At 36.7% G+C, this 24,900-nt stretch overlaps 1 protein-coding gene across 1 annotated transcript in view; it reads left to right on the forward strand.

Annotated features, from left to right (window-relative positions):
• SPINK5 (serine peptidase inhibitor Kazal type 5) overlaps positions 1-19,054 on the forward strand; it is a 68,122-nt gene extending 49,068 nt beyond the window's left edge. The window contains exons 17-26 of the mRNA XM_059063008.2: positions 40-167; positions 818-878; positions 3,195-3,322; positions 4,900-4,996; positions 6,466-6,593; positions 9,636-9,708; positions 10,608-10,735; positions 10,889-10,967; positions 16,081-16,211; positions 18,895-19,054. Coding sequence (XP_058918991.2) covers positions 40-167; positions 818-878; positions 3,195-3,322; positions 4,900-4,996; positions 6,466-6,593; positions 9,636-9,708; positions 10,608-10,735; positions 10,889-10,967; positions 16,081-16,211; positions 18,895-19,054 — 1,113 coding nt within the window. The remainder of the gene's footprint in view (positions 1-39; positions 168-817; positions 879-3,194; positions 3,323-4,899; positions 4,997-6,465; positions 6,594-9,635; positions 9,709-10,607; positions 10,736-10,888; positions 10,968-16,080; positions 16,212-18,894) is intronic.
• Positions 19,055-24,900: the final 5,846 nt, after the last annotated feature.

Here is a 24,900-nt window from a genome sequence, read left to right on the forward strand (position 1 = left end):
TCTAGTTACCTGATTCTTAAACCCTCTCTCACTTGGCAGGAGCTGTGCAGTGAATACCGTAACTATGTGAGGAACGGACGTCTTCCCTGCACCAGAGAGAATGACCCCATCGAGGGCCCAGACGGGATAATCCATGGCAACACCTGCTCCATGTGTGACGCCTTCTTGTGAGTAGAGATGCAGTTACTGCTCCTGCTGAGTGTCAGAGAAGACAGGCCTGTGGTGGGCGAGAGAGATGATATTGAAGGTTTTTTCTAGGAGGTAGATGGCTATCTTTGCACTGAGTTTGGGAATTTACTCTTACAAAGCCATATACTTGGTGCATTTCTTTGTAGTGTTCTCAGTGTTCTGAAAGGTACTTGAATTGCCATTAAGGGAGGACCATGTGCTAAGAGGAAACTCTTCCAGAGTTAATGGCATATAAGGATTGGAATTTTTGTTCTCTGCATACATACTGTCATGAATAATCTAAAGATGTAATCACTGGGTGCTAGCAAATTAAAAATTTGCTAATATTTAGTAGTTTTTAAAGTATCCTAGTTGCTTTCTGAGGAGAAGGCCGATATCTTTGTTTTCCAAAAGAAACAGAGTAGTGAAAATGTATTTACTGGTTGGCCATGGCATATGTGTCTTATTCTTTAAGCAACACTAAGAACAAGAAGAACAATATGGGGAGGTGTACATTTACCTTTCTACTCCCAAGCTAAGTTGGTTTAGGTGTAGAAGTAATGGAAGATATCTATCAAGAGAGATTGCCCTTTAGGATAATATGCATTGGGTACTAGGAATGATTGTTCCCTCTGCCTTTGTCTTACAGCCAGCAAGAAGCAAAAGAAAAAGAAGCTGAATCCAGAAGAGCTAAGAGAGAAGACAAAAAGGTAGTTACCTTGGAAGCTTCATACCACAATGCGGTTTTGCAGTTTCTCTTTAAAAATAACTCATGGAATCACTGAAGGCCTATGTGAGACAACTCAAGGTTTAGTCAGTCCATGAGTTGATAAAATTTTCTTAAAGGGCTGGACAGTAGATATTTTAGCTTGTGACCATTCAGTCTCTGTCACAACTACTCAACTCTGCTATTGTAGCTCTAAAACAGCCATGGATGATATGCAGATAAATAGGCATGGCTGTGTTCCAATGAAACTTTACTTACACAGAAAAGGTGGTAGGCCAGATTTTGCTCACGGGCCATAGTTTGCAAACCTCTGATTTACTCCATGCCCTATTTTTAAAAGAAGATTTAAAATCCAGAAGGAGGAAGAACTTGCTTACAAAGGTAGTGAGACTATTGGTATCAGAATCTTCATATTTTTTCAAAGTTCTCACAGTTGCAAAACAGGAACAATTCAAACTTAGACTTCCTGACACCAAATCTAGCATTATTCCTAACACACTATGTAGCTTTGGATGAGCACATTTGGTCAAACCAGGTGTGTTCCTTGCTTTAACTAACTCTGGTGTCAGCAGTTGGCAGAAAAATACAAGAGCAACTTTCCCCAATAATATTTTCTTGGTTTCAAACTGACTGACTCCAGGTAGATTTTTCCAGGTTTGTGGATATTTCCTTGCCCCCATCAAAAACTACTGATATTAAAAATCTCTAATGAAGTATCACTTGGAATTCTGTATGATTGGTTTGTTTACAGTTATTTTTCCCACAATTGTGAGCCTGAATTTAAAAATAACATGAGTAGCTCATATGCTTCCCTTTTCAACATCAATAAGAAAATATTCTTCAGTATCAGACAATTTCTGATTTCACGTTAGCTACTACCCATAAACTATCCTCTCATATCATATTTCTTTTGCTAAATATGACCAGTTAGGGAATCAGGCAGTGAACCTTGAAGGAAAGCTAGGAAAAAACTCACTCTTGTCCTCTCTGAGTTTTGACTTGATCTACAAGATACAGAAAAAAACACAAAGTCAATCTTACTTGCCACCAGTAATTAATTATATGATCTTAAGTGATTTACTTATTCTATCTCAATTCCTCATAACTCTGAAACTAAAATTTACTGAGTACTTCCTAGATGTCAGTCATTGTAGATATAGTAGATATATATTATTTCACATTATTCTCATAACAATTCAGCACATATGTTGAATACTTAATAGATATTGGCCATTATTATTTTAACTGTGTGGAATAGATACTATCATTATTTCCATTTTATAGAAGAGGTAACTGAGGCACAGAGAGGCAAGACCCCCTCATCCAAGGTCTCTTGGTGACAGACTGGAATTCTAACTAATGATATTATATAGCTGTCAACATACTGGGCTTGTCTGGACATACCTGGAATATTATGTTAAATTCTTTAGGAAAGGGGAAGAATTAAGAATGCAAAATGGTGCAAATGACTGAAACAGAATGACTGAAGTATCTGGGGATGCTCTGCTCTTGGAAAAGAACACAGGGAGCTATGGAGAAGGACAAGAAAGCTTTCTCCAAATACTTGAAGGACTCTCTGTGTGCAGGAAGAAAAATATCCTCAATTTTTCTGAGGAAAGTAAAATATGTTGACTTTGCTTACTGGTTTGAAAGAACGTATTCATCCTATGCAGTGACATCTTAGAAAAATAAATCTTAAGAATATGGATCCTACAGGATTGATTAGAGATATTTTCCAAGATCCTCCCAAAGTAGCACTATGGCTAATCTGTGGGAATGATCTAAGAAATTTTGGAATGAAATATCTGGAGGGTAACGAACTCATCACTGCAGGTGTTCCAGTGCAAATTAGACCACTTTTTGGCAGGCACGACATAAAGGGGATTGAGACATAGTACAGATGGTTGCACCAGGTGAACTTCAAAGTTCTACCTAAACCTTAATTCTTTAAAATTCTATGCCATGTACAGTGTTTTTATTGCATTATAATATAATAGAGAGGGACAATAAAATCTTGTCTAAGGACTGTGACCAGTCTGCAGAGAACCCAGTTTATTAAAAGGTTCTTGCTTGTGTGTGACTGCAGCTTCAGTCTGGATTTGGAGGCTATATCTCAAGGAAAAAGAAACAGAAACCTCTTTTTAAGTCCTGTGTGCTTACTAGGAATTGAAAAAAACAATTGCCAGAAAGAAACATTCATAGGTCATTTTCTTTTTTTTTCCAGGAAGCACTTAGTAGGGACCCTCCAGAGTAATTTCCAAGAAAACACCCAAGCTCTTGCCTTTTCTCCTCCTTTTAGGATACATGCAGTGAATTTCGGAACCTTCTGAAAAATGGAAGTCTTTTCTGCACTCGAGAAAATGATCCTGTGCATGGCCCAGATGGCAAGACCCATGGCAACAAGTGTGCCATGTGCAAAGCAGTCCTGTGAGTGCACAGATGAAGCCCATGCTGTGGGTGGCAGAGCCGGGAGGCAAAGAGCTGGGAAGATAATATAGATTGTGTTTGTCCTTTCCTTACATGTAAAAGTGACAAATGATGATCTATAAAGCATTTTGGGGTGAATCTTTCTTTACAGAGGCTAAGATTCACAATTCTAGAAATAGGCAATAGATGACTAAGTTATTACACTACATTCTCCATTAGTTCTGGGGTAGCACCTCACAATGGTCACACCATCTTTCTTGATAATATCCTAAATCCTTTGCTGTCAGGTGGATCCCTTTTTGGATTATTTTGTAATCCCCATTGGGAAGAACATACACAGATTTTACTATCAATCTAATGCCTCTACCTGCATTTTTGAAAAAAAAAAAATCACACTTTTAGGAAATTAAAAATAGCTTTACACAAAGTTTGGAAGTACACCTAAAATATTTGTCATTAACAGTCGTTTGCTAAACATCTACAATGTATAATGTGTAGAACGGTTGGTTATACAAAGTTGAATGAAACAGTTATTACCAAAAATCATATAGTTCAGTAAGGTTTAGACATGGGCATAAATTAATATAACACAAAGGAGGAATTGCTAAATGAAAAATGATATATACAATGTGTTATGGTAGTTTAGGAAAGGGAGCATTAACAGAAAGTTTTATGGAAGAATAGAACTAGATCTGGTAATTTGGATCATATGTGAACAGTACAGGAAGGAATGAGAAGAAAGAAAGAACAGAGTAGGTAAAATCTAAAATTAAAGAAACTGTGGTATGTACATAAAGAGAGCAAGTCATTTTAGTTTAGTTAGAGCTTACCCACTTCACCAACTTTGAATGCCAGATCATGGATTTTGAAGTCAATTAGATGTACAGTGGCAAGCTGCTAAAATGTTTCAGCTAGGAGAGTAAGTGGCGTAAATACGGTTCCTTTTGGAAGACTCATATGTCAGCAGTAAAAAGGGGAAAAGAGGAAGGGACTAAAATTCAGAATACCTCTGGTGGTAGTAGGGGATTACAGTAATCCAGTGAGAGGTAACTAGAGCAAGGGAGCTAGAATGGAAGGTGAGTGGGTCAACATAGGAGACACTGTGAAAGTGAAACCAATGTCCTGTGGCAACAGCCATGTGAGCTGAAGGAGAGGGAGCAGTTAGGGATGGCTCCAATGTTTTCTTTGTGAAAGAGAATCCAGGAGGAAGAACACATTTGGCAGAGAAGATAATTATTTTGGGACCTTTTGAACACGAGGTATTTGAGAGAAATCCAGCTGGAGGTTCACAAGAGCATTTACAAAATGCTAATTAATTGCTCACCTAGTCTTGCGTGAGGTTATGTAAACACTGGTTTTCTTCTACTGCAATGAAAGCTCTTCCAGGCAAAAGGATGCGACATAATTCATCTTTCTATTGATATTTTCAAAGAAGAGGGCCTGCAATGTAATAGGTGTTCAATAAATGCTGGTGAATTCCATACAAATCTAATTTGGCCATATGATGAGAAACTCACAGATATGCATTCCACTCTCTGTAATCTTTTATTCCCTACCTCCCACTTTCCAATTTCCAGCCAGAAAGAAGATGAAGAAAGAAAGAGAAAAGAAAAGGAAGCTCAGAGAAAGGCTGCAGGGCATGTTTCCAAACGTGGTGGAAGAGGGAAAGCTCAGGTGAGAGCATAATTTTCATAATTTCCATAACCAGAGTGGGCTCAACTCAGTGGCAATGGAACCCTGCAGACCCTATGGTCAAAGGCTACGAATGCATGTAGTGCTGAGTTGGAAAGCATCCTTGGAAGGACAGGGGATTTTTCCCCTTAAGACTGTAGAGTAATATCTGAGCAATTTTTAGTTTCTCTGGGGCTCACTTTGACTTCTTTAAACTTGGAAATAATTAACATGAATACCAGACCCCAGTCTCTTGACTCCTCTTTATATCATCTAGCTTTCAGGCCAATAAATGATCCTAGGAGAGTAAGTGGTATAAATGTGGAGATGTTCCACATCAGCATCACGTGCTCTTCCTTTCCTTTCATTATTCTCTCTTTCCCTGAATGGAGCCACTTTTTGGAGGTATATTTTCTATTGTCCCCAGGCAGGATAATATGGTGAAAGAACACAGGTTTTCGAGTCAGGTAGTTTGAGGTATCATCCTACCCATGCCACTTGGACGTGCAAAGCACTGAATAAATCACTTCATCTCACTCAACGCTAGTTTCTCTTACTTAGCAGTACTCTTACAGGGATACAATAAAATAATTTAGGCAAGTGTTTAGCACATTTCCTGAGACTTTTTTTTTAAGTGTCAGCATGACAGTGTCGCATGTAAGCCCACTCCTCAGGCATGTGAACACAACTGCCTGAGATCACAGCCACCTTATTTCTGTTCTTATGACCTGGAGATATCAAGACCATCTCTTTGCCTCCAGATCCGACACAGGCCCAATATCTGCCTTTGATAAGTTTTGGCTTTTCTGTTTTTCCTTATTTTCTCCTGTAGGAAGCTGAGTTCTCACTCTCAAATGATAGGCTTGTTAAGACCCTTTTTCTATCGTCATAATTTGCTCAAGCCTGTCTTCCTTGGCATTTTGCATGATTCTGTGCTTTCTCCCAGCACTTCTTTCTCCCTTCTATCTACATCAGAGGTCAGCAAATTTTTTTTTCCTGTAAAGGGCCAGATAGCAAATATTTTAGGCATTGCGGGTCACACAGTCTCTGCTGCAACTATTCAACTCTGTTGAATAGCCACTGTTGTGGGAAAGCAGCCATAAATAATATTTAAATGAATGAGTGAGGGTGTGTTTCAAGTTTTATATATAAAACTTCATATGTAAAAACAGACAGCAGGACAGATTAGTCCTGTAGGCTATAGTTTGCTTACCCTTGATTTGTGCGATTAAATCCCAACCAGCTTTACAATTTCCCTTTGTAGAACCTTAAAAGCAACATTAGCCATGACAACTGATGTCTTAGAATATGGATGATTCTGGCCCTTCCTCTTCTGTAGACAGCAATCCTAGATGTTACATGCCTTATAAGAGGACATAGACAAGAACTTCTTACTCAAATTATTTAACAAACTTAATAACAATACAACAGACCAAGTCATCCAAGAGGCCTGCTCTCTTCTTCCCTTTCAGGACCAATGTGCTGAGTATCGGAAACAAATGAAAGATGGAACACTCAGCTGTACTCAGGAGAGTGATCCTGTACGCAGTGCAAATGGCAAATCATACAACAATAAGTGTGCCATGTGTAAAGAGAAACTGTAAGTAATTTTCTCAACCTCTATGTCTAAAAGATAGCCACATATTCCTCCTGAATTAATGGTTATTTCTCATTTGCCTATAGCTCCTTTCGTGAACACTACCCTTTTTGTTAATTCTCAAATATTATCTCTTTCTCTTGCATCCCCTAACGAACAATGAGCCCTAGTAAGGTCAGCTAATCAGTGGCTGTGGATGATTCCTACTCTATTTTCTATCATAATTCTGTGAACTGTAAGTGTCATCATGGTAGATAATTGCTCTTTAGAACACATCATGCCTAAATCCTAAGGAGGGTTTGCAATGGTCATTTGGAATAGTTAACCAACATAGTTTAAAAGGGTTGCTTCTCGTCATATGTATGGGACACATTTATTGCACAATCCAGGGTTTGTTCCTTCTATTTATTTTCTTTTGGTGAATGGTACTGATTGGAGTGCTTAATGATCCAACTCAGCCACTCTTGATTTGTGTTACTGCAGCAAGTAACATAACCACTATTGGTCCCATCTGTATATTGAGGTAGTTTTCTAGGTAACCTTGATGGGTACTTATAGTTCTAAAACTTGATGCATATATCACAGTGCTATTAATTATGGTATTTAATTGATATGCATTTAATAAGCACTTAATGCTTCTCCACACACATTTTTTTTCTCCTTGAAAAAAAATCAAAATCTTGTGATTGTGGTACTATAGGCAGTGTGATAAAATCTAGTTATTCCAAATGCTGCATTTTACAGATGAGAAAAACTGAATTTTTTTTAAGTACAAGGTCTCATGGGGGGAGTGACTTCAGAGCTGAAACTAGAATCCAGTTCTTCTGAATACCAGCCTAGTATTTATTCCATGTTATAAAATTCTTTAATAGAAGCAGGGTGGCAGAATGGGGCAGTGCTAGGGTATGAACATCATATGGTTATTTCAGCTCCATGTTCTTGGACAGGTTATTTCACTCCCCTAGGCTTTAATCTGCTCATATTTATAGTGGGGGTGGGGCAGCCATAATCATAGTAGCCACATTATGTTTCTTTTGAAAGTTAAATGAGCAAAACTATGTAAAACTCTTAGCACAGTGCCTAGCACAAAGGAGGTGCACAAAAAATGTGAATGGTCACTATTAGCACTGTCATTAGTGTTCAGCAAATAACAGGTGTCACCATTAATAGCAATAAAAGAATGACTATTATGATCTCTTACGCTACCCTATGTTGCTCCTTTGCACACCTCATACTTTGTAGGTATGAGGTACTCTTCACATATGACTATTTCTTTCTGCATCACATATTAATAGTGGGTAATTTTGTGAAGGAACAAATGATGATTCTCAGATGCAAACAATTATTAAGATAAAACTTTGCTGATGCAATCCATGTCATCTATGTTATAAGATACTTAGCTGGTACTCCAGGTAACAAAATATTTAACAACATGACAAAGTATTTAACAACATAAATCCAATAATTTTACAATCTTTGAAACCCATTCATCTGACAATAAATGGTTTTTGACTGCCTATTATATAATAGGCACTCGTCACAGACAGGTGCTCTTCAAGTGAACAAGACAAAATTCCTACCATATGGAACTATAATATAGAAAAGACAGATTATAAACAAAGAAGTAAAAAGCTACATAACAAGACCAGGTGTTGATAAGATAAATAAAGCAGAGTAAGGCAACAGAAAGGGATTGGAGGTGCTACTTTATGGTGTTTGGGGAAAGCCTGACAGGTAAGGGAGACCTGAAAAAGGGAGTGAAATGAGCCAGCTGGCCATCTGAAGGAAGAAAGTTTCAGGCAGAGCAGGAGCCAATGCAAGTTTCTGAAGATATATATGAAATCCTCAAGCTCAGGAAAGAGAGAGGAGGTCATTATGTCTCAAGATTACTGCATGGAAAATTGCAGAAATTAATTTGGAAAGATCATGTAAGGCTTTTTTAGGCCAAGAGAAGGACACTGGATTTTATTCTATGTGTGATCAGAAGCCACTGGAGATTTTTGAGCAGAGCAGTGATTGTAAATTGAATTCCACCAGACTGAATCATTATAGGTGGTCTCTTTTTCCTAGTATTTGATTAAGATTTCATGACTGTATATTTGTTTGAATCTTCAGGATACATTTACTACCACTTCCCTATTTCTTATATATGAAAAGGGAGCTTCCTAAAATACACACACACACATATTCATGTTATATACATTCGTACATGTTTCTTTTAAGCATAAAGCCAAATGAAACTTTGAAGGAGAAAAAAACACGTGTACTAGAGTTCTGCAGTATTTGGATCTTGGGCCAACTGCATCAGAATCACCTGGCTTGCTTGTTAAAAATCAGGTTACTGAATCCCAGTGTAGATCTTGTCAGTAAAATTATTGGGATTGACAGTGAATCTGATTTTAAAAATCTCATAGGTGATTCTTAATGTACATGAAAACTTAGGAACCACTGGCATAAATATTTTATCAGAAAGGTGAAAGGTTAAAAAAAAACCCAAGAAACCATGATCCTAAGGTACTTCCTATATCACTTGTCTTCTTTCTATCTTGGGCTCCAATGATATTATAATGAATTGAAATGGTACTATAATAGATTGACCTACAAATTGAGGAATAAGAATGGTGAATTGGTAAGGAATTAAAACCACAACTTATGATAAAAAGGTGAAAGAACTGAGGAAGCTGGACTTGGAGACGTGAAACTTGCCTTTAGATATCTAAAGGATTAATATCAGGAAGAGGTAATGGATTCAGCAGGCTTGTTCTGTGTTTTCCTGAGAATGTGAAGTAAGACTAAAGGATGAAAGCCATAGGGAGATTAATTTGGATACAAATAAAGGAGTCTCTGAGATTAAGTTGACTTGATCTGCCTAGAATATCTACCTTGTAATGAGGGAGCTTCTTAATAACCAAAGTCACTGTCCATCTGTGAGAGGTGCAGAGAGGTTCTCTATGAAGGAGGTGGTTTAGTACACATAAACTCTAAGGCCCCTTCCAAATCTGAGTATGTGTCTGCAAGATGACTACTGACTCTTTTCTTTTCCAGGCAAAGAGAAGCAGAGGAAAAAAATAAGAATTCTGGCTACAGATCAAATGGGAATGAATCAGCATTAGGAAAGGTGAATCATTAACTAGGTTTTGGCAAGAATGGTCTTTCTGTAAGTCACTGCTTAACTATCAAAAATGTGGAAAGAGATTGTCAATGTTGCCAGTCAAGATATTGCCCTTAGAACATCAGAAGTCATCATTAATGGGAATATCCCTGATAACTTTTTCAGTGTAGAAATTTAACACCAAATGGAAATCTTTCAGTCTAACACTTTATAAAACAGTTTTATAAATAGTAGTTTATTTAAGTATCTCAATAGCCTGGTCAACTAAGTTTTTTTCAACCTCATTTTATAAATGGGGAAAATGAGGTTTGGCTGCTGTAACAAATTACTACCAACAGTGGTAAAGCAACCCAAATTCATCATCATACATTTCTGGAGTTCAGAAGTCCTAAACGGGTCTCACTGTGTTACAGCCAAGGTGTCAGAAGGGCTGCTTTCCTTTTTGGAGGTTCTGGGGAAGATCTATTTCTTTGCCTTTTAAAAAAATTTCTAGAAGTGCCTGCATTCCTTGGCTTGTGGCCATCTTTAAAATCAGCAGAGGCTAGGTGATTTTTTTTTTTAAGCTGCATCATTCTGACACTGATTTTCCTGCCTTCCTATTTCACTCATAGGAATCTTTGTGATTACACTGGGCACACCCAGATAATCCAGGATAATCTCTCCATTCTAAGGTCACCTGGTTAGCAACCTGAATTCCATCTTCAACTTTAATTCCTGCTTGCCATGTGAGGCTACATATTTTCAGGTTCCAGGAATTATAACTTGGACACCTTTGTGGTCCGTTATAGAGCCTCCCACAACAAGGTTGAGTGGCTGCCAAACTCCTGAGTCAAAATCTTCCAATTTTCAAGCTCAAATACTATGTGAAAATAGCCATTTCCAATTTAAACCTTCCTTCTTTTCAGGATGTATGTGATGAGTTTAGAAGTCAAATGAAAAATGGACAGCTTACTTGCACCCGAGAAAGGGATCCTGTCCAGGGTCCAGATGGCAAGGCACATGGCAGCAAGTGTGCTATGTGTAAGGAAAAACTGTGAGTTATTTTTCAAAAATGGGCCTTTAATTGTGAGTCTTAAAGGAAATAATCATTTCTCATCAGCTTGAGAAAATGACAATTACTTTTAAAGCACACCTGAGGTGTTTGTTCACTTTAGTTGAAACGTTTCTTCTCATTTTTTTCTTCAAGGGCAAGGGAAGAAGCCAAAAGAAAAATGAAAGAGCAGGACTACTTGAGAAACACAGCTGAAAAGAACAATGGAAAAGAGGTAATATATGTTAGATGTGCTTATATTTAAATTTGGATGATTGGTTGCAAGATTGATTCACTCAACAAATACTTATGGAATGCCTACTCTGTCCCAGTCGTTGTGGATATAACGATAAACAAGAAAGACGTGGCCAGAACTTCAAAGAAACAGCATGGAATTCAATGCCCTAAGAGCAACTCTGATGCAATTACCACACATTTGCAGGAACAGTGGTAATTGTCAAACTATTGTTATTATCAAGTGGATTTTTTTTTCTGAAGTTTTAAAACAATTAAGCAAATAGATGCCAAAATTACAAACAAGAAAAAAAAGTATCAAAAGCTTGGAGCTCCAGATGATAAATTCTTGACTTGGCATTCTAGTGCCATCTTGTATTCAATTTGGGGTTTTAAAAATAAGGTTCAATGCTTTACAACAGCAGCACATAGAATATGACACAGCACAATCTCTTCTAATCTATCTATGGACTTCAATTAGAAAAGTGATATAGTGAAATTTCCCCAGGAAAGTTTTCCCATTAATGAGGCAACTTTTCATTACTTTTATGCTGACTACACAAAATGAAACATTAATAGTAATGTTCATTTTTTGAAAAATATGTTGGGAATTATGCATTTTGGTAGATGAATGGCTCTGAGAAAAGACTTTACTGTACAACATCAATTGATCTCTACTGGACATCTATTCTATTTCTATTTTAGGAATTTCAAACAAGAAGAAATACTCTTTCAGCAGACCAGAAAGGCTATTTTCCCAACAGCCTGGAATGCTATGCTGAACTTATTTATACATATTATATACTTCTGTAAATATAAATATGTAATTTTATACTTATTATGTTTACATTGAGCCTAATAGGATTGCTTTTTTAGAGCTTTGCCAAGGTCAGGAGTAGAAAGAAGTAAAGAAGATATGAGAGCATGAAGTATATTCATTCACAAAGTGCAATCTTGAATTGGGTCCTAGAAGGGAAACTTTAGTACCTAATCTGATGACCCAAAAAAGAAGAAAGAAAGGTATCAAACATGAATTTTATCTAATTATTTTCCCAAATCAAGTAGAATAATAGATGAGTTACACTAGTGAAATACATACTAATTACATATTTCTAGTAAATTAGGCACTATACTAGGGATCCCTAAGCATGGAGAAGAGCTATTCACAAAATCTTCTATTTTCCCCCCAGCTTTATTGAGCTATAGTTGACATATAACATTATGTAAATTTGTGTACAACACATTGATTTGATAGACTTACAGATTGTAAAATGATTACCATTATAGTGTTAGCTAACACCTCCATCACCTCACATAATTACCATTCCTTTTTTTGTGGTGAGACTATTTAAGATCTACTCACCAACTTTGAGTATATAACACAGTATTATTAGCTATAATCACCATACCATATATTAGAGCCCCAGAACTTATCTTTTAACTAAAAGCTTGTACCCTTTGACCAATGTCTCCCATTTTCTCCAATACCATCCCCTGGTTAACGACCCTTCTATTCTCTATTTCTATGAGTTCAGCTTTTTTAGATTCCACATATAAGTGATGTCATAAAGTATTTGACTTTCTTTGTCTGGCTTATTTAACTTAGCATAGTGCCCTCAGGATTCAGCCAAGTTGTCACTAATGGAAGGATTTCCTTTTCTCATGACTGAATAATATTCCATTGTGTGTGTGTGTGTGTGTGTGTGTGTGTATCTTGGCTATTGTGAATAATAAAATCTGTTTCTTTCAGATTTTTATTGGAGTATAGTTGATTTACAATGTTGTATTAGTTTCAGGTATGCGGCAAAGTGAATGAGTTATACATATACATATATCCACTCTTTGTTCAGAGTTGATGTGCTATGTAAGAAAAGAGAAGCATAATTCTGTCTTTGTTGCTTCTTTATAATCCTTTCTTTTAGTAGTTCAACCTTGGGCAGTAGATATCTGAAAAATACTAAGGATATACGTGGTTCAGTCCTACCTTTACCAGTGATTCTTAGAGGGTCCTTGTCTAAACTCTCCCTGAATTATCTCTGTTGATATGGAACTCACCACAGTCTAAAACAGTCCCTTTAGATGTCTGAATTATTTAACAAAATGAATTAGAAACTACTTCTTTATACCTCTGAAATAATTATCAACAGACAGACTACTATTAAATTTTCTATTTCTTCTCAGAAAGTGGTTTTCAAGAAATTTGTTAATTCCATCTAAGTGGTCAAATTTATTGGCATAGTTATTAATAACATTTCCACATTATCCTTTTAATATCTATATTTATATTGTGTACTTTTTATTTTTAATATTGCTAATGTGTTTCTTGCATTTTGTCAATTTTTTAAATACTTTATCAATTTATTAATCTTTTCACATAACCAATGTTTGGCTTTGTTCTGTTTTCTATTTCATAAATTTCTTTTCTTTATTATTTGTTTTCTTCCATTTCCTTTGAGCTTAATTTGCTTATTATTTGCTAGTTTCTTGAAATGGAGGTTTATTGATTTTAAAACTTTTTCTATTTATGTATTTACTTAAAACTTTCCTTCAAATCACTGCATTAGCTACTGAGTTTTGATATTTTGTATTTTCATTATCATTCAGTTCAAAACACTTCTACATTCCATTATGATTACTTTAGAGTCATGAGTTCTTTAGAAGTGTGTTGCTTAATTTCTAAATACTGAGGAATTTTATAGCTATCATATTTGTTACTATAATTATTCCACTATGATCCTAAAACTTACATTTTATGACTTCAATTTTGAAATTTATCAACACTGGCTTAATGACGCAGAATATGGTCTATTTTGGCAACAATTTCATGTCCTCGTGAAAGGAATGTATAGTCTGCAGCTGTCGGATATAGAGGTCTGTAAATATCATTTAGGTCAAACTGGTTAATTTTGTTTTTCAAATAGTATATGTTGATATTTTTTGTCTGTGGTATCAATTATAAAAAGAGGTATGTTAATATTTCCATTTATGTTTGCAAATTTGCTTATTTCTCCCTTCAGTCAGTCAATTTTTGCCTCAGGTATTTTGAAACTATACGTTAGATACATAAATGTTTGGGATTGTTAATTATTGACTTATTTTATAATTAGAAATTCTCTTCTTTATCTCTGCTATTACTTCTTGTCCTAAATTCTACTTTGTGGGATATTAATATAGATATACCACCTTTTGTATGACGAGTGTTTGCATGTATATATTTTCCATCCTTTTACTTTTAACCTACTGGTTGAAATATATAGTTAAAGAATCATTAGAGAAATGCAAATCAAAACTACAATGAGGTATCACCTCACACCGATCAGAATGGCCATCATCAAAAAATCTATAAATAATAAATTCTGGAGAGGGTGTGGAGAAAAGGGAACCCTCTTGCACTGTTGGTGGGAATGTAAATTGATACAGCCACTGTGGAGAACAGTATGGAGGTTCCTTAAAAAACTAAAAATAGGACTACCATATGACCCAGCAATCCCACTACTGGGCATATACCCTGAGAAAACCATAATTCAAGAAGAGTCATGTACCACAGTGTTCATTGCAGCACTATTTACAACAGCCAGGACATGGAAGCAACCTAAGTATCCATTGCCAGATGAATGGATAAAGATGTGGCACATATATACAATGGAATATTACTCAGCCATAAAAAGCAACAAAATTGAGTTATTTGTAGTGAGGTGGATGGACCTAGAGTCTGTCATACAGAGTGAAGTAAGTCAGAAAGAGAAAAACATCGTATGCTAACACATATATATGGAATCTTAAAAAAAAAAAAAAGGTTCTGAAGAACCTAGGGGCAGAACAGGAATAAAGATGCAGATGTACAGAATGGAACTGAGGACACGGGGAGGGGGAAGAGTAAGCTGGGGTGAAGTGAGAGAGTGACATGGACATATATACACTACCAAATGTAAAATAGATAGCTAGTGGGAAGCAGCCACATAGCACAGGGAGATCAGCTCGGTGCTTTGTGACCACCTAGAGGGGTGGGATAGGGAGGGTGGGAGGGAGACACAAGAGGGAGGGGATATGGGGATATATGTATACACATAGATGATTCACTTTGTTATGCAGCAGAAACTAACACACCATTGTAAAGCAATTATACTCCAATAAAGATGTTTTTAAAAAGTTATTATTAAAAAAACCATATAGTTGAAGTATACTTCTTATAAATATTGTAAGTTGAGTCATTTTTTTCTCCAGTCTGATAATCTCTGTTCTTTAACTGAAGTACTTGGACCTATTAATATTTAATGCAATTATTGACACCACTGAATTTAAGTCTTTCATAATCCTATTTTTAAAATTTCTCTGTTTTTTTCCCTTTGGTCCTACTTTAAGATTAATAAAGTTATTATTATCATCATCATCATTATTAAACTCACACTTCCAAAAGACTACCAAGAACAAATAATGTTCCTTCTTCTACATGAAAAAAATCTATGTATTTTTTACCTAGGGAAACATACTGACAACTAACATATACTGAGCACTTAGTGTGTGCCAAACACTGTATTACGTATGCATATAAATGCATTATCTGATTTGATTCCCTAAAACAACAAATGAGGCAAGAGCTATTATTATTCATGTTTTTCAGATGAGAAACTAAGGCTCAGAGAAGTCAGATAAATCACTCCTCCAATTAGTGGCAGAACTGGGACTCAAAAACCCATGTGGTTACCTAGCATTTACCTCTGAGTCTCTCCTTTCTAGATTGTATATAACCAGTGTCTTCATTTCAGAAAAAAAAAAAAAAGGGATATTATTTCTTGCATGGTAGTTTTTTTCCTACGGGCATACCTCAGTTTATCTGTGCCCAGTATCATGTAGGATTTCTGTTTTCTTATTGCTTTGTTTTTCCTTGTATCTTGGTTTAGCTACTTTTCTTCCCTAGTAAAAAGAAGCCAAATCTAGGAGGTTAAATCCACCTAACAGGGGTGTGAAATGAATATGTGAGTTTGTATAACCTATGTTACAGTTCCTTTACTAACCATTTATTCATACATGATTGAGGAAATCAAGAGGTTTTCCCCAAGCTCATATCTCTTGAGTGCCATTGAGCAAATGTGCTTTATGTTTTGCTTGTTCAGAACTCTGAGATGTGCAAACACTACCGAGTATTACCCAGAATGGGTTACCTCTGTCCAAAGGATTTACACCCTGTCTGTGGTGATGATGGCCAAACATACAACAATCCTTGCAGGCTCTGTCATGAAAATCTGTAAGTATACAAGTCCAATGAGTCCATCTTCCAGTGTAGAGGCTCTTGATGACAGTGTTGACCCACAGCAGTGTACTGATAATGAATGTGAGGTGTGTTGCAACCAATTTACTAATCATAGCAGTTAAAGTTCAAATGTTGTGAATGATCTTATTCATGCATAAATAGAGGATTTAAGGTTATCCCTTTAATAAAACTGTTCATATAGTTTACTGAGTGGAAGAGAAAGGAAAAAGTGGTGGGGTTACAATAATTAGAGAAAATCTAAGCCCATGTGCACTCATGGGAGAGTGAACATCATCTACCCTTCGTGTAAAGAGAAAAAAGTTGAAAATCATTGCAATACAGAGTCAGCCCAGCCTCTAATCTCTAATGGCCTTATGACTACCTGATAGCCACAGATTTCCCATCCTCTCCAAGTCTTCTTGGAGCAGGAGGTGCTATCATGCAGAAGAAAGCACACTGGAGCAAACAGCAGACCTATTCTCAATTTATTATAATCTATCTGTGGGCATATTATCTCATCATTCTGAGATTCACTTTCTTCCCTGGAAAACCTGAGATAGTTCTCTGGGCCAGCTGACTTCACAGGATTATTGAGAAGAATTGCGATTTTTATTTTAGTTAAATGCAAGGAATTTGTTTTAATACTTTAATTATTGGTTGTAGATTTGTTGTTGCTTTTCTGCTCGAATGCTATTTACTCTCACCTCCATTCACATTCTTCACCTGTTCCCAGCCTTCATCTGACCAGCTTTAAATAAGGGCATGGTGGCAAATCTTAACTTTTCTACCCTACCCCACCTCAGACTTACATTGCAGTCCATATATGTTCATTCTCTCCTTCTTAGAACACTATCAGCAAGGCCCAGAATGTGAGGATGGGACTGATATCCTGCTTTTCAATCCCAGGAAAATATCTGAATTTACATTTATTTCCTTTTAAATCAACTAACTCACAAAAGCAAGAGCCATTCTGCAGTTCATATACATAGACTAAAATCTGAATATGAGTGCTTTATGTGTCATATCTGTAAGTAAGTCACTTTCATATTCACAGTTTCACTGAATCCTCACTGCTCACTACAGAGTGGTATCATCTTCATTGCACACAAGGTTAATCTGAGGCTCAGAGAGTCCAGGTAATTTGTTTAAAATGACAAAGCTAGGAAGTAGATCAGAATGGATTTTAATCTTGTTGATTTGGGTCTAAACACGGTTTTCTTTTCTCTCCACTACACTACTGTTATATCCAAGGCAGTAGTTCCTTAAACATTTGGGGATCAAAGATTCCTTTGATAATATAGAGAAAGTTACCTCTTTCCACAAAGGAAAAGAAAATGATGAAACATTAAAAATTTGTATGCATAATATCTGTGGGCACATAAATCTCTTGAGATCTATCCATGGATCTTACAGAGTTTTAATAATTAAGGAATCTTAATTCTTAAATGTCTTAAATGTTTAAGAAATGAGTACAACCATTCATGAATCTGTTGCTATATATGTCTTATTTTCACCCCAGAAATCCTTCAACTTCTCTTTATTGTAAATGTCAGGCCCTAAACTATCCATCCAGTGCTCTACAAGCGTTCCATTATAAACCCACAGTAAGTTTACTCAAGGGAGCTTAAGAAATTACAGAAATGTCCATAATAAAAATATTGATAAAGGATACCTCAAGATGGATTGTTTAGCTAAAGAACTGGGAGTATATATTAGGAAGAGAAGATTCAGGCTACCCCAGGCAAGATGGAACATTATTGGTTTCCATGGTCTTAGAGGAAGTTATAGGGAAACAAGTTCAACTTGCACAACGTTCAAAGACAAAATGAACTGTCCTGATAGATGGTGAGTTTCCTATCACCAAAGCAAACAAGTAGATGTTTGCTATATAATATTTCTTACGAGAAAGGCATTAAAATTCATCTTTTAAGATTCTTTCCGGGCTTCCCTGGTGGCGCAGTGGTTGAGAGTCCGCCTGCGGATGCAGGGGACACGGGTTCGTGCCCCGGTCCGGGAAGATCCCACATGCCGCAGAGCAGCTGGGCCCGTGAGCCATGGCCGCTGGGCCTGTGCGTCCGGAGCCTGTGCTCCGCAACGGGAGAGGCCATGGCAGTGAGAGGCCCGCGTACCACCAAAAAAAAAAAAAAAAAAAAAAGATTCTTTCCAACTATTGATATAAAATTCACACTCTATCATCATATGTTGTTATATTTTATAACATACATATAGAATTTTTATATATTTATATAAAATACATTTTACAAAATATATTCTATTTTATAATCCCCAAGTCACATTATAGGTATCCAATAAAGTCAAACTTCTCTCTGGGATCCAGTTTTCCCATCTATAAAATAATGGCTTTTGCTCTAGATGATCTCCAAGTTTATTTCCAACATTCAACACCTCTATGACTGTATAGTGTACAGGAGAAAGAAATGTGATGAAATAGATCCAGGCCTGGAGCACAAATCTGGGGCTAAATCAGAAGAGAGAGAATAAACCTGAATGACGCCTACTGGAAAATAGCTGAATGCAGATCCCGGCCCCTACCGCTAATTTCAGTTCTGGTTTGATGCCCAAATGTCACTCATATTGATCCTTGGTTGTGTTTTGTCTTTTTCTTTCATTATGACTTTGAGTTTTCCCATCTTTGAAACTTCCTCTTCTGTTTTAGAATACGCCAAACTAATACACGCATACGCAGTGAAGGAAGGTGTGAAGAGAAGAGCAAGCCAGAAACAACACCTCTCAGCATGCTAGCATCTGTAAGTACACCGGCGTTCATGATTACAGTGTCAGAACCAGGTGGTTCTGCTTCTGTTCTCTTGAACTGAGTGATCGACATTTCTCTGGCCAGGGAAATGATACTAGGTCAGATAACCCCAGAATTGGTGACATCTTCATTGTGAAAATAATTAAGTAATTACTGAAATATGTGGGAATAAAAATATAGTAGTTAACATTTTTAAATGTTTACAGTTTACTGGGATCATTGACACAGACTGTTTAGGAGCAATGTACATAATGTAACACTTCTACAGAGTTGATTTTATTTTCTGTGATCTGCAATACAAGATGAGACAGAGACCAAGCGAGGTCAGATACTGAAAGAAGTGGACTTAAACCGTATATACTTGTATCAATACTTTGCATTAAACTGTTTACCAGCATGAAAAGTTGCCTTTTTCATTTAAATCCCTACAAGGATGTTATGACACACATTACAGTAATTTCACCTTATCTGAGGTTTTGCTTTCCATGGTTCTAGTTACCCAAGGTCCAAAAATACTAAATGGACAATTCCAAAAATAAACAATTCACAAGTTTTAAATTGTGTGCTGTTCTGAGTAGCATGATGAAATCCTGCACCGTCCTGCTCCATCTCACCCAGGAGTAAATCTTCCCTTTTTCCAGCATATCCCACCTCTTAGTCATTTACTAGCCATCTAGGTTATCAGATCAACTGTCGTGACATCACAGTCTTTTGTTCAAATAACCCTTATTTGAGTGAATAATGCCCCCAGAGTGCAAGAGTAGTGACACTGGCAGTTCGTATATGCCAAAGAAAAGCCAAAAAGTTCTTCTATGTGCAAAGTGAAAGTTCTCACCTTAATAAGGGGGGAAAAAAAATATTGTGTGCTGAGGTGCTCAGATCTTTGGTAAGAATGAATCTTCTACCCACGAAATTGTGAAGAAGGGAAAAGAAATTTATGTTAGTTTTGCTGCTCCACCTCAAACTGCAAAAGTTACAGCCACATTGTGTGATAAGTGCTTAGTTAAAATGGAAAAGGCATTAGATTTGTGGGCGGAAGACACGAATAGAAAATGTGTTCTGCCTGGTGGCAAGGTGCTGGGCCAGAAAGGATCAAGCCTCTACCAAGACTTCAGCAAGGGATCCCCTGAAATTAGTGACACCAAGCCATTTACTGCAAGTAAAGTATGGTTACACAGATTCAGGAATAGATTTGGACTGAAAAATATAAAAATTACTGGAGTGGATGCGTCTGCCAGTGAAGAAGCTGCTGCCACATTTCTGACAGAGTTGAAAAGGTTGATTAAAGAGAAGGGATGTCATACAAAACAAGTCTTCGATTACAATGAGGCTCCTCTGAAAGAAGATACCCAATAGAACCTGCATTCATAAAAGTGCAAAGGAGGCACCAAGGCATAAAACATGGAAAGACAGATTAACTCTGGTACATACCACAAGGCATATGATTAAGCCAGGCATAGTGTACAGAGTGAAGAACCCACTTGCTCTCAAAAACAAAAATTATCTGCCTGTGTTCTGATACCATAATCAGAAAGCATGGGTGATAGCCATCCTGTTTATGGAATGATACCACAAACGCTTCATCCCAGAAGTGAAAAAATACTTGGAAGAGGAAGGCTTGGAATTTAAAGTCCTACTAATAATAGACAATGCACCTGGCCATCCTGAATCTATTTGCTATGAAAATGAAAATTTCAAGGTTGTATTTTTGCTTCTATATATAACCTCATGACTTCAGCCCCCTGACCAGGGCATCATTCAGTTTGTCAAGGTCACATATACCTGCCTGGTATTTGATTACATTTGATCAGCAATTGATGCAGACCCTAATCTGGACAAAATGCACTGCTGGAAATCATTCACTATTGCTGACACAATAACATTCCTCAAAGCTGCAATGGATAAATTAGACCTAGAAACTGTAAATGCCTGCTGGAAAAATTTATAAAGTCATGAATGATTTTACAGCCTTCCTGGGGATCAATGGAGAAGTTAGGAAAATCATTCACAGGGCAAGACAAGTTGATGGAGAAGGATATTCTGACATGCTTGATGAAGTGGAAGAACATATTGAAGGCCACTGAGAAGTGTTAAAGACCGAGGAATTGGAAGAACTTATTGAGTCACCTACAGAGGGAGAGGAAGATGAAGAAATTGAAGCAGAATCAGCAATCTGAACATTACCAAAATTTGCCAAAGTGTTTCAAATTGCACAGATATTAAAGGAAAAAATTATGGAATACGATCCTTGGACGGAACACAGCATTAAAATCACCCGTATGATCACCAAAGGATTACAACCTTTGCAGCAACACTTTGATGAGTTAGAGAAAAAGAGCAACAACTTCCAATTACAATGTCCTTCCAAAAGTTTTGGGAAAAAAAAACCCTTAAGCTATCAAAGATTCCCAACCATTGACATTATCTGCTCCTGTCATACAGCCATCAACATCATCATAGTTTGATGGATTACCTGGAGCAGATGATCCCCCTTCTGACCTATTCAGAAGGTCAATGGTAGCTTAATGCTATGTCACAATACCCATATCATTCACCTCAGTCTCATCACATAGGCATTGTATTATCTCATATCACCACAAGAAGGGGTGAGTACAGTGCAATAAGATATTTTGAGAGAGAGAGAAGGACCACATTCACATAACTTTATAATTGTTCTATTTTATTATTGTTGCTGTTAATCTCTTACTGTGCCTAATTTATAAATTAAACTTTATCAGAGGTATGTATGTATAGGAAAAAAAACATAGTATATATGGGGTTTGGTGCTATCTGTGGTTTCAGGCATCCACTGGGGATCTTGGAACATATATCCTGAGGGTAAGGAGGACTACTGTATGGAGTTTAACATTCTCCCTGGTGATGGCATTTGAGGAATCTCTTCCTCAGGCAAGATGATATGTGACCTGGGGGAAAAACTAGGAATTTTCAAATAAGAGAAAATTTTTTGTTACCAGATAAATATGGGTTCAGAGTTTTTGATGTTTTTCATATGCGAGGCCTTTGGCAAACCACATAAATATGTAAACCAAAGCTCTCACTGAGTTATTGAAAATATTTAATAAATACTTTTAAGCATTTGGCCCAGTGTTTAAAAAGCAATGGCATTTATTATTATTATTTTCAGGCCCAGGAGTCTAAAGTATGAATGCAGAGAAACAGACCCTGGCACAATGCTTATTTCTTTTAAATAATTTTAATAAATTATATTTTAATAAATTTATATTTGGTATTAAAATATACTTATTTTTAATAAAACAAACAATATTTTAATAAGTTAAGATCTGATAGCTAGTTATTATTATTCACAACTGTTTTTACTCTATTCCACTGCCACAGAAAGCTTTGGCAATAATGGAATTAAAAACGATTCTGCCAGACTTGAGGATCTTAAGCAATACTAGATGAGAGACCATATTCAAAAGAACTCAGTGAGTGTTGATATGGGAAAGTGGAAAAACAAGAGCTATAAGCTAGGTGTTTCTGGTTTCACACTGGCAGCTGGAACACAGGGTAGGAGGCAGGGTACTGGAATGAAGTCAGGAGACCTTCACTGTTTTCTCATGTGGGTTAAAAAAGTCATTTATCTACTCTGGGCATTACACATACATAAAGAGAGGTTTCAAACTTTTGCTCTAGTCCCTATGCTGTGTTGGCTATCTTCTTATCTTATTAAATATAACCTGTTAGTGGTCTGCTTCTCATTTTATTGCCAGAATATACTGTCTCTCCATCTAACAAACACACCTGGTCACATACATCTCAAACAGGGAGGTAAAAATAATCTTTATGCAAGTCTTATAGACCACACCTTAGACTATGCCTTGCTGTAATCTCATGTAGACAACATGATGAAAACTACTTTATGAGGAATTTGCCATAGAATAATACTAATAAGATGTATTTATTCAAATAATGAAGCATCTTGCCAGAGCTAAGAACAAAAGGTTTTGCAAGTTCCTTCCTTTCATTTTGGGGTGTTTTTTTTTCCCGCCAGAGTTATATAACAGGCATTATTAATGACAGGAATTATTTATGGTTTTATCTGATGGAACAAATCATTAGAGCAAAAGGTGGGTTCAGTTCCTGCTGTATGATTCAATTATGTGATATCGGATACCCCAAGATGATATGGGTGGCTCATGGCCCAGCATTGCTCTGATAACCATTATGGGTGTAAATCCTGGAGGCTGGAAACTATTGCCTAAACCTTGTTCCTCTGTAGAAGATTCTCTAAGGGAGTCTGGAATCCCAAGAATGAATAAAAGGCCTGGCAGGCACAACATTCCTGGAAAAATAGACTGAAAATCCTACTTTTACCTCCTATTCTAAGAGGTACTTTTCATTATACAGTAACTACTGAGATTTATATAACTCTTTAGAGTTTTATCTACTCTTTCCTTCTGCATCCTCACAGTAAATCTGTATTTAGGGCAGGGATCATTATCTTTCCCACTTCACAGAAAATCAGCCTGGGAGAAATCCTGCAATTTACCAAAGTTAATCAGTATTTGTTCAGGGTCCAAGGTAGCCCTGACTTCATTTCTTGTGCTCTGCCACCATCCTTTAGTTGTCAGGAGATTCTGAAAACCAAGGGCTCTAGAAAAGGCATTATCTCAATTAAATAAAGATTAGCTACACTGAAAGGAAATTCCTATGTTAAGAAAAATACCAGTACTATTTTCTGAGATGAATAAATGACTATTCGCAATTCCATCACAAAGATTTTCAAGGATTCAACAAGACCATAGCTTGCCAGCTCAAATCAAGGAAGCCTGATGGGGTTAATGTGAGAACTAAAATGGAGGTTTGAGTTTGGAATAATAATGCTGCTAGTGTTCCAGGTAGTATCAGCAGACAAGATGCAGTTACCTGTTTAAAAAAATTTAAACGTTGATTTAATGTTTTAAATGTTGATTTCAAGAATATACAACTACATGGATGAGCAGGAAGACAGCTGATTAAAATCTCATGGCCTAAAACAAACTATAATTGTAAAGCATTAATTGTTAGAGGAATTAGACTTAAGTCCTGACCAAATGTGACATCTTGGCAAGTCAGTCAACTTCTCTGAAGCTTAATTTATTCCTTTGTGAAAAGATATGAATGACACCTTCCTTTTTTCATTACCATGATGGTCTCATGTAATCAAGAGCAGAGTTCATTTTTGTATCCACCTCAACAGGTAGTATATACTAGATACTCAATAAATACTCACTGAATCAACTGAATAAAATGTGAAAGTGATTGGAAATTGTGCATTCTTAGCATAATGCAGGAATCTATGGATTTCCTTGACTATGTTACTACCATCATAAATGTATAGCCTGCATTTCTACAATGTCTTTGAGTTTCCAACATCTAATCTACCCATCTTCTCTTGTAGGTCAAATGATGAAAGAGTTGGTGAAAGCCATGAGGGAAAAGGTGTATTCCAATTCTGAATTGCCTACCTTCACCATCTGTATATACAAAGAATTCTTCAGAGCTCGTCTTATTTACTATAGAAAACAATACAGAACTGTTGGGGAAATGGACTCACTAACTTTCAGTCTTTTCCATCTCTTTCCTCCTAGATTCTGTGATCTGAGGGCACAGAGACATCTTCACCCAGTCTGTGCTGTGGAAACCTCCTGATCACAATGCTGTCTGTCCAACTGCTTGTTCAATAAAAGTAAACCCCGCAGAACACCATTTCTGGGATTTGTCACTGCCTGGATAATAGGAACTTGTTTTTGCAGAAGCTGAATGAACTCTACCTTTTTGTTTTTCTAAGCCTATAGGTGGACGGAGAATGGTTTCTTCAAATTCAAGTTGCTGTCACGGTTGGGAAGGAATGTCTAGAAGAGAGGTGGGGAGGTAGGGGTTCCCAAGCAGCCAACAGATATA

Source organism: Kogia breviceps, chromosome 4, assembly GCF_026419965.1.
Source record: "Kogia breviceps isolate mKogBre1 chromosome 4, mKogBre1 haplotype 1, whole genome shotgun sequence".
Classification (NCBI taxonomy): Eukaryota; Metazoa; Chordata; class Mammalia; order Artiodactyla; family Physeteridae; genus Kogia; species Kogia breviceps.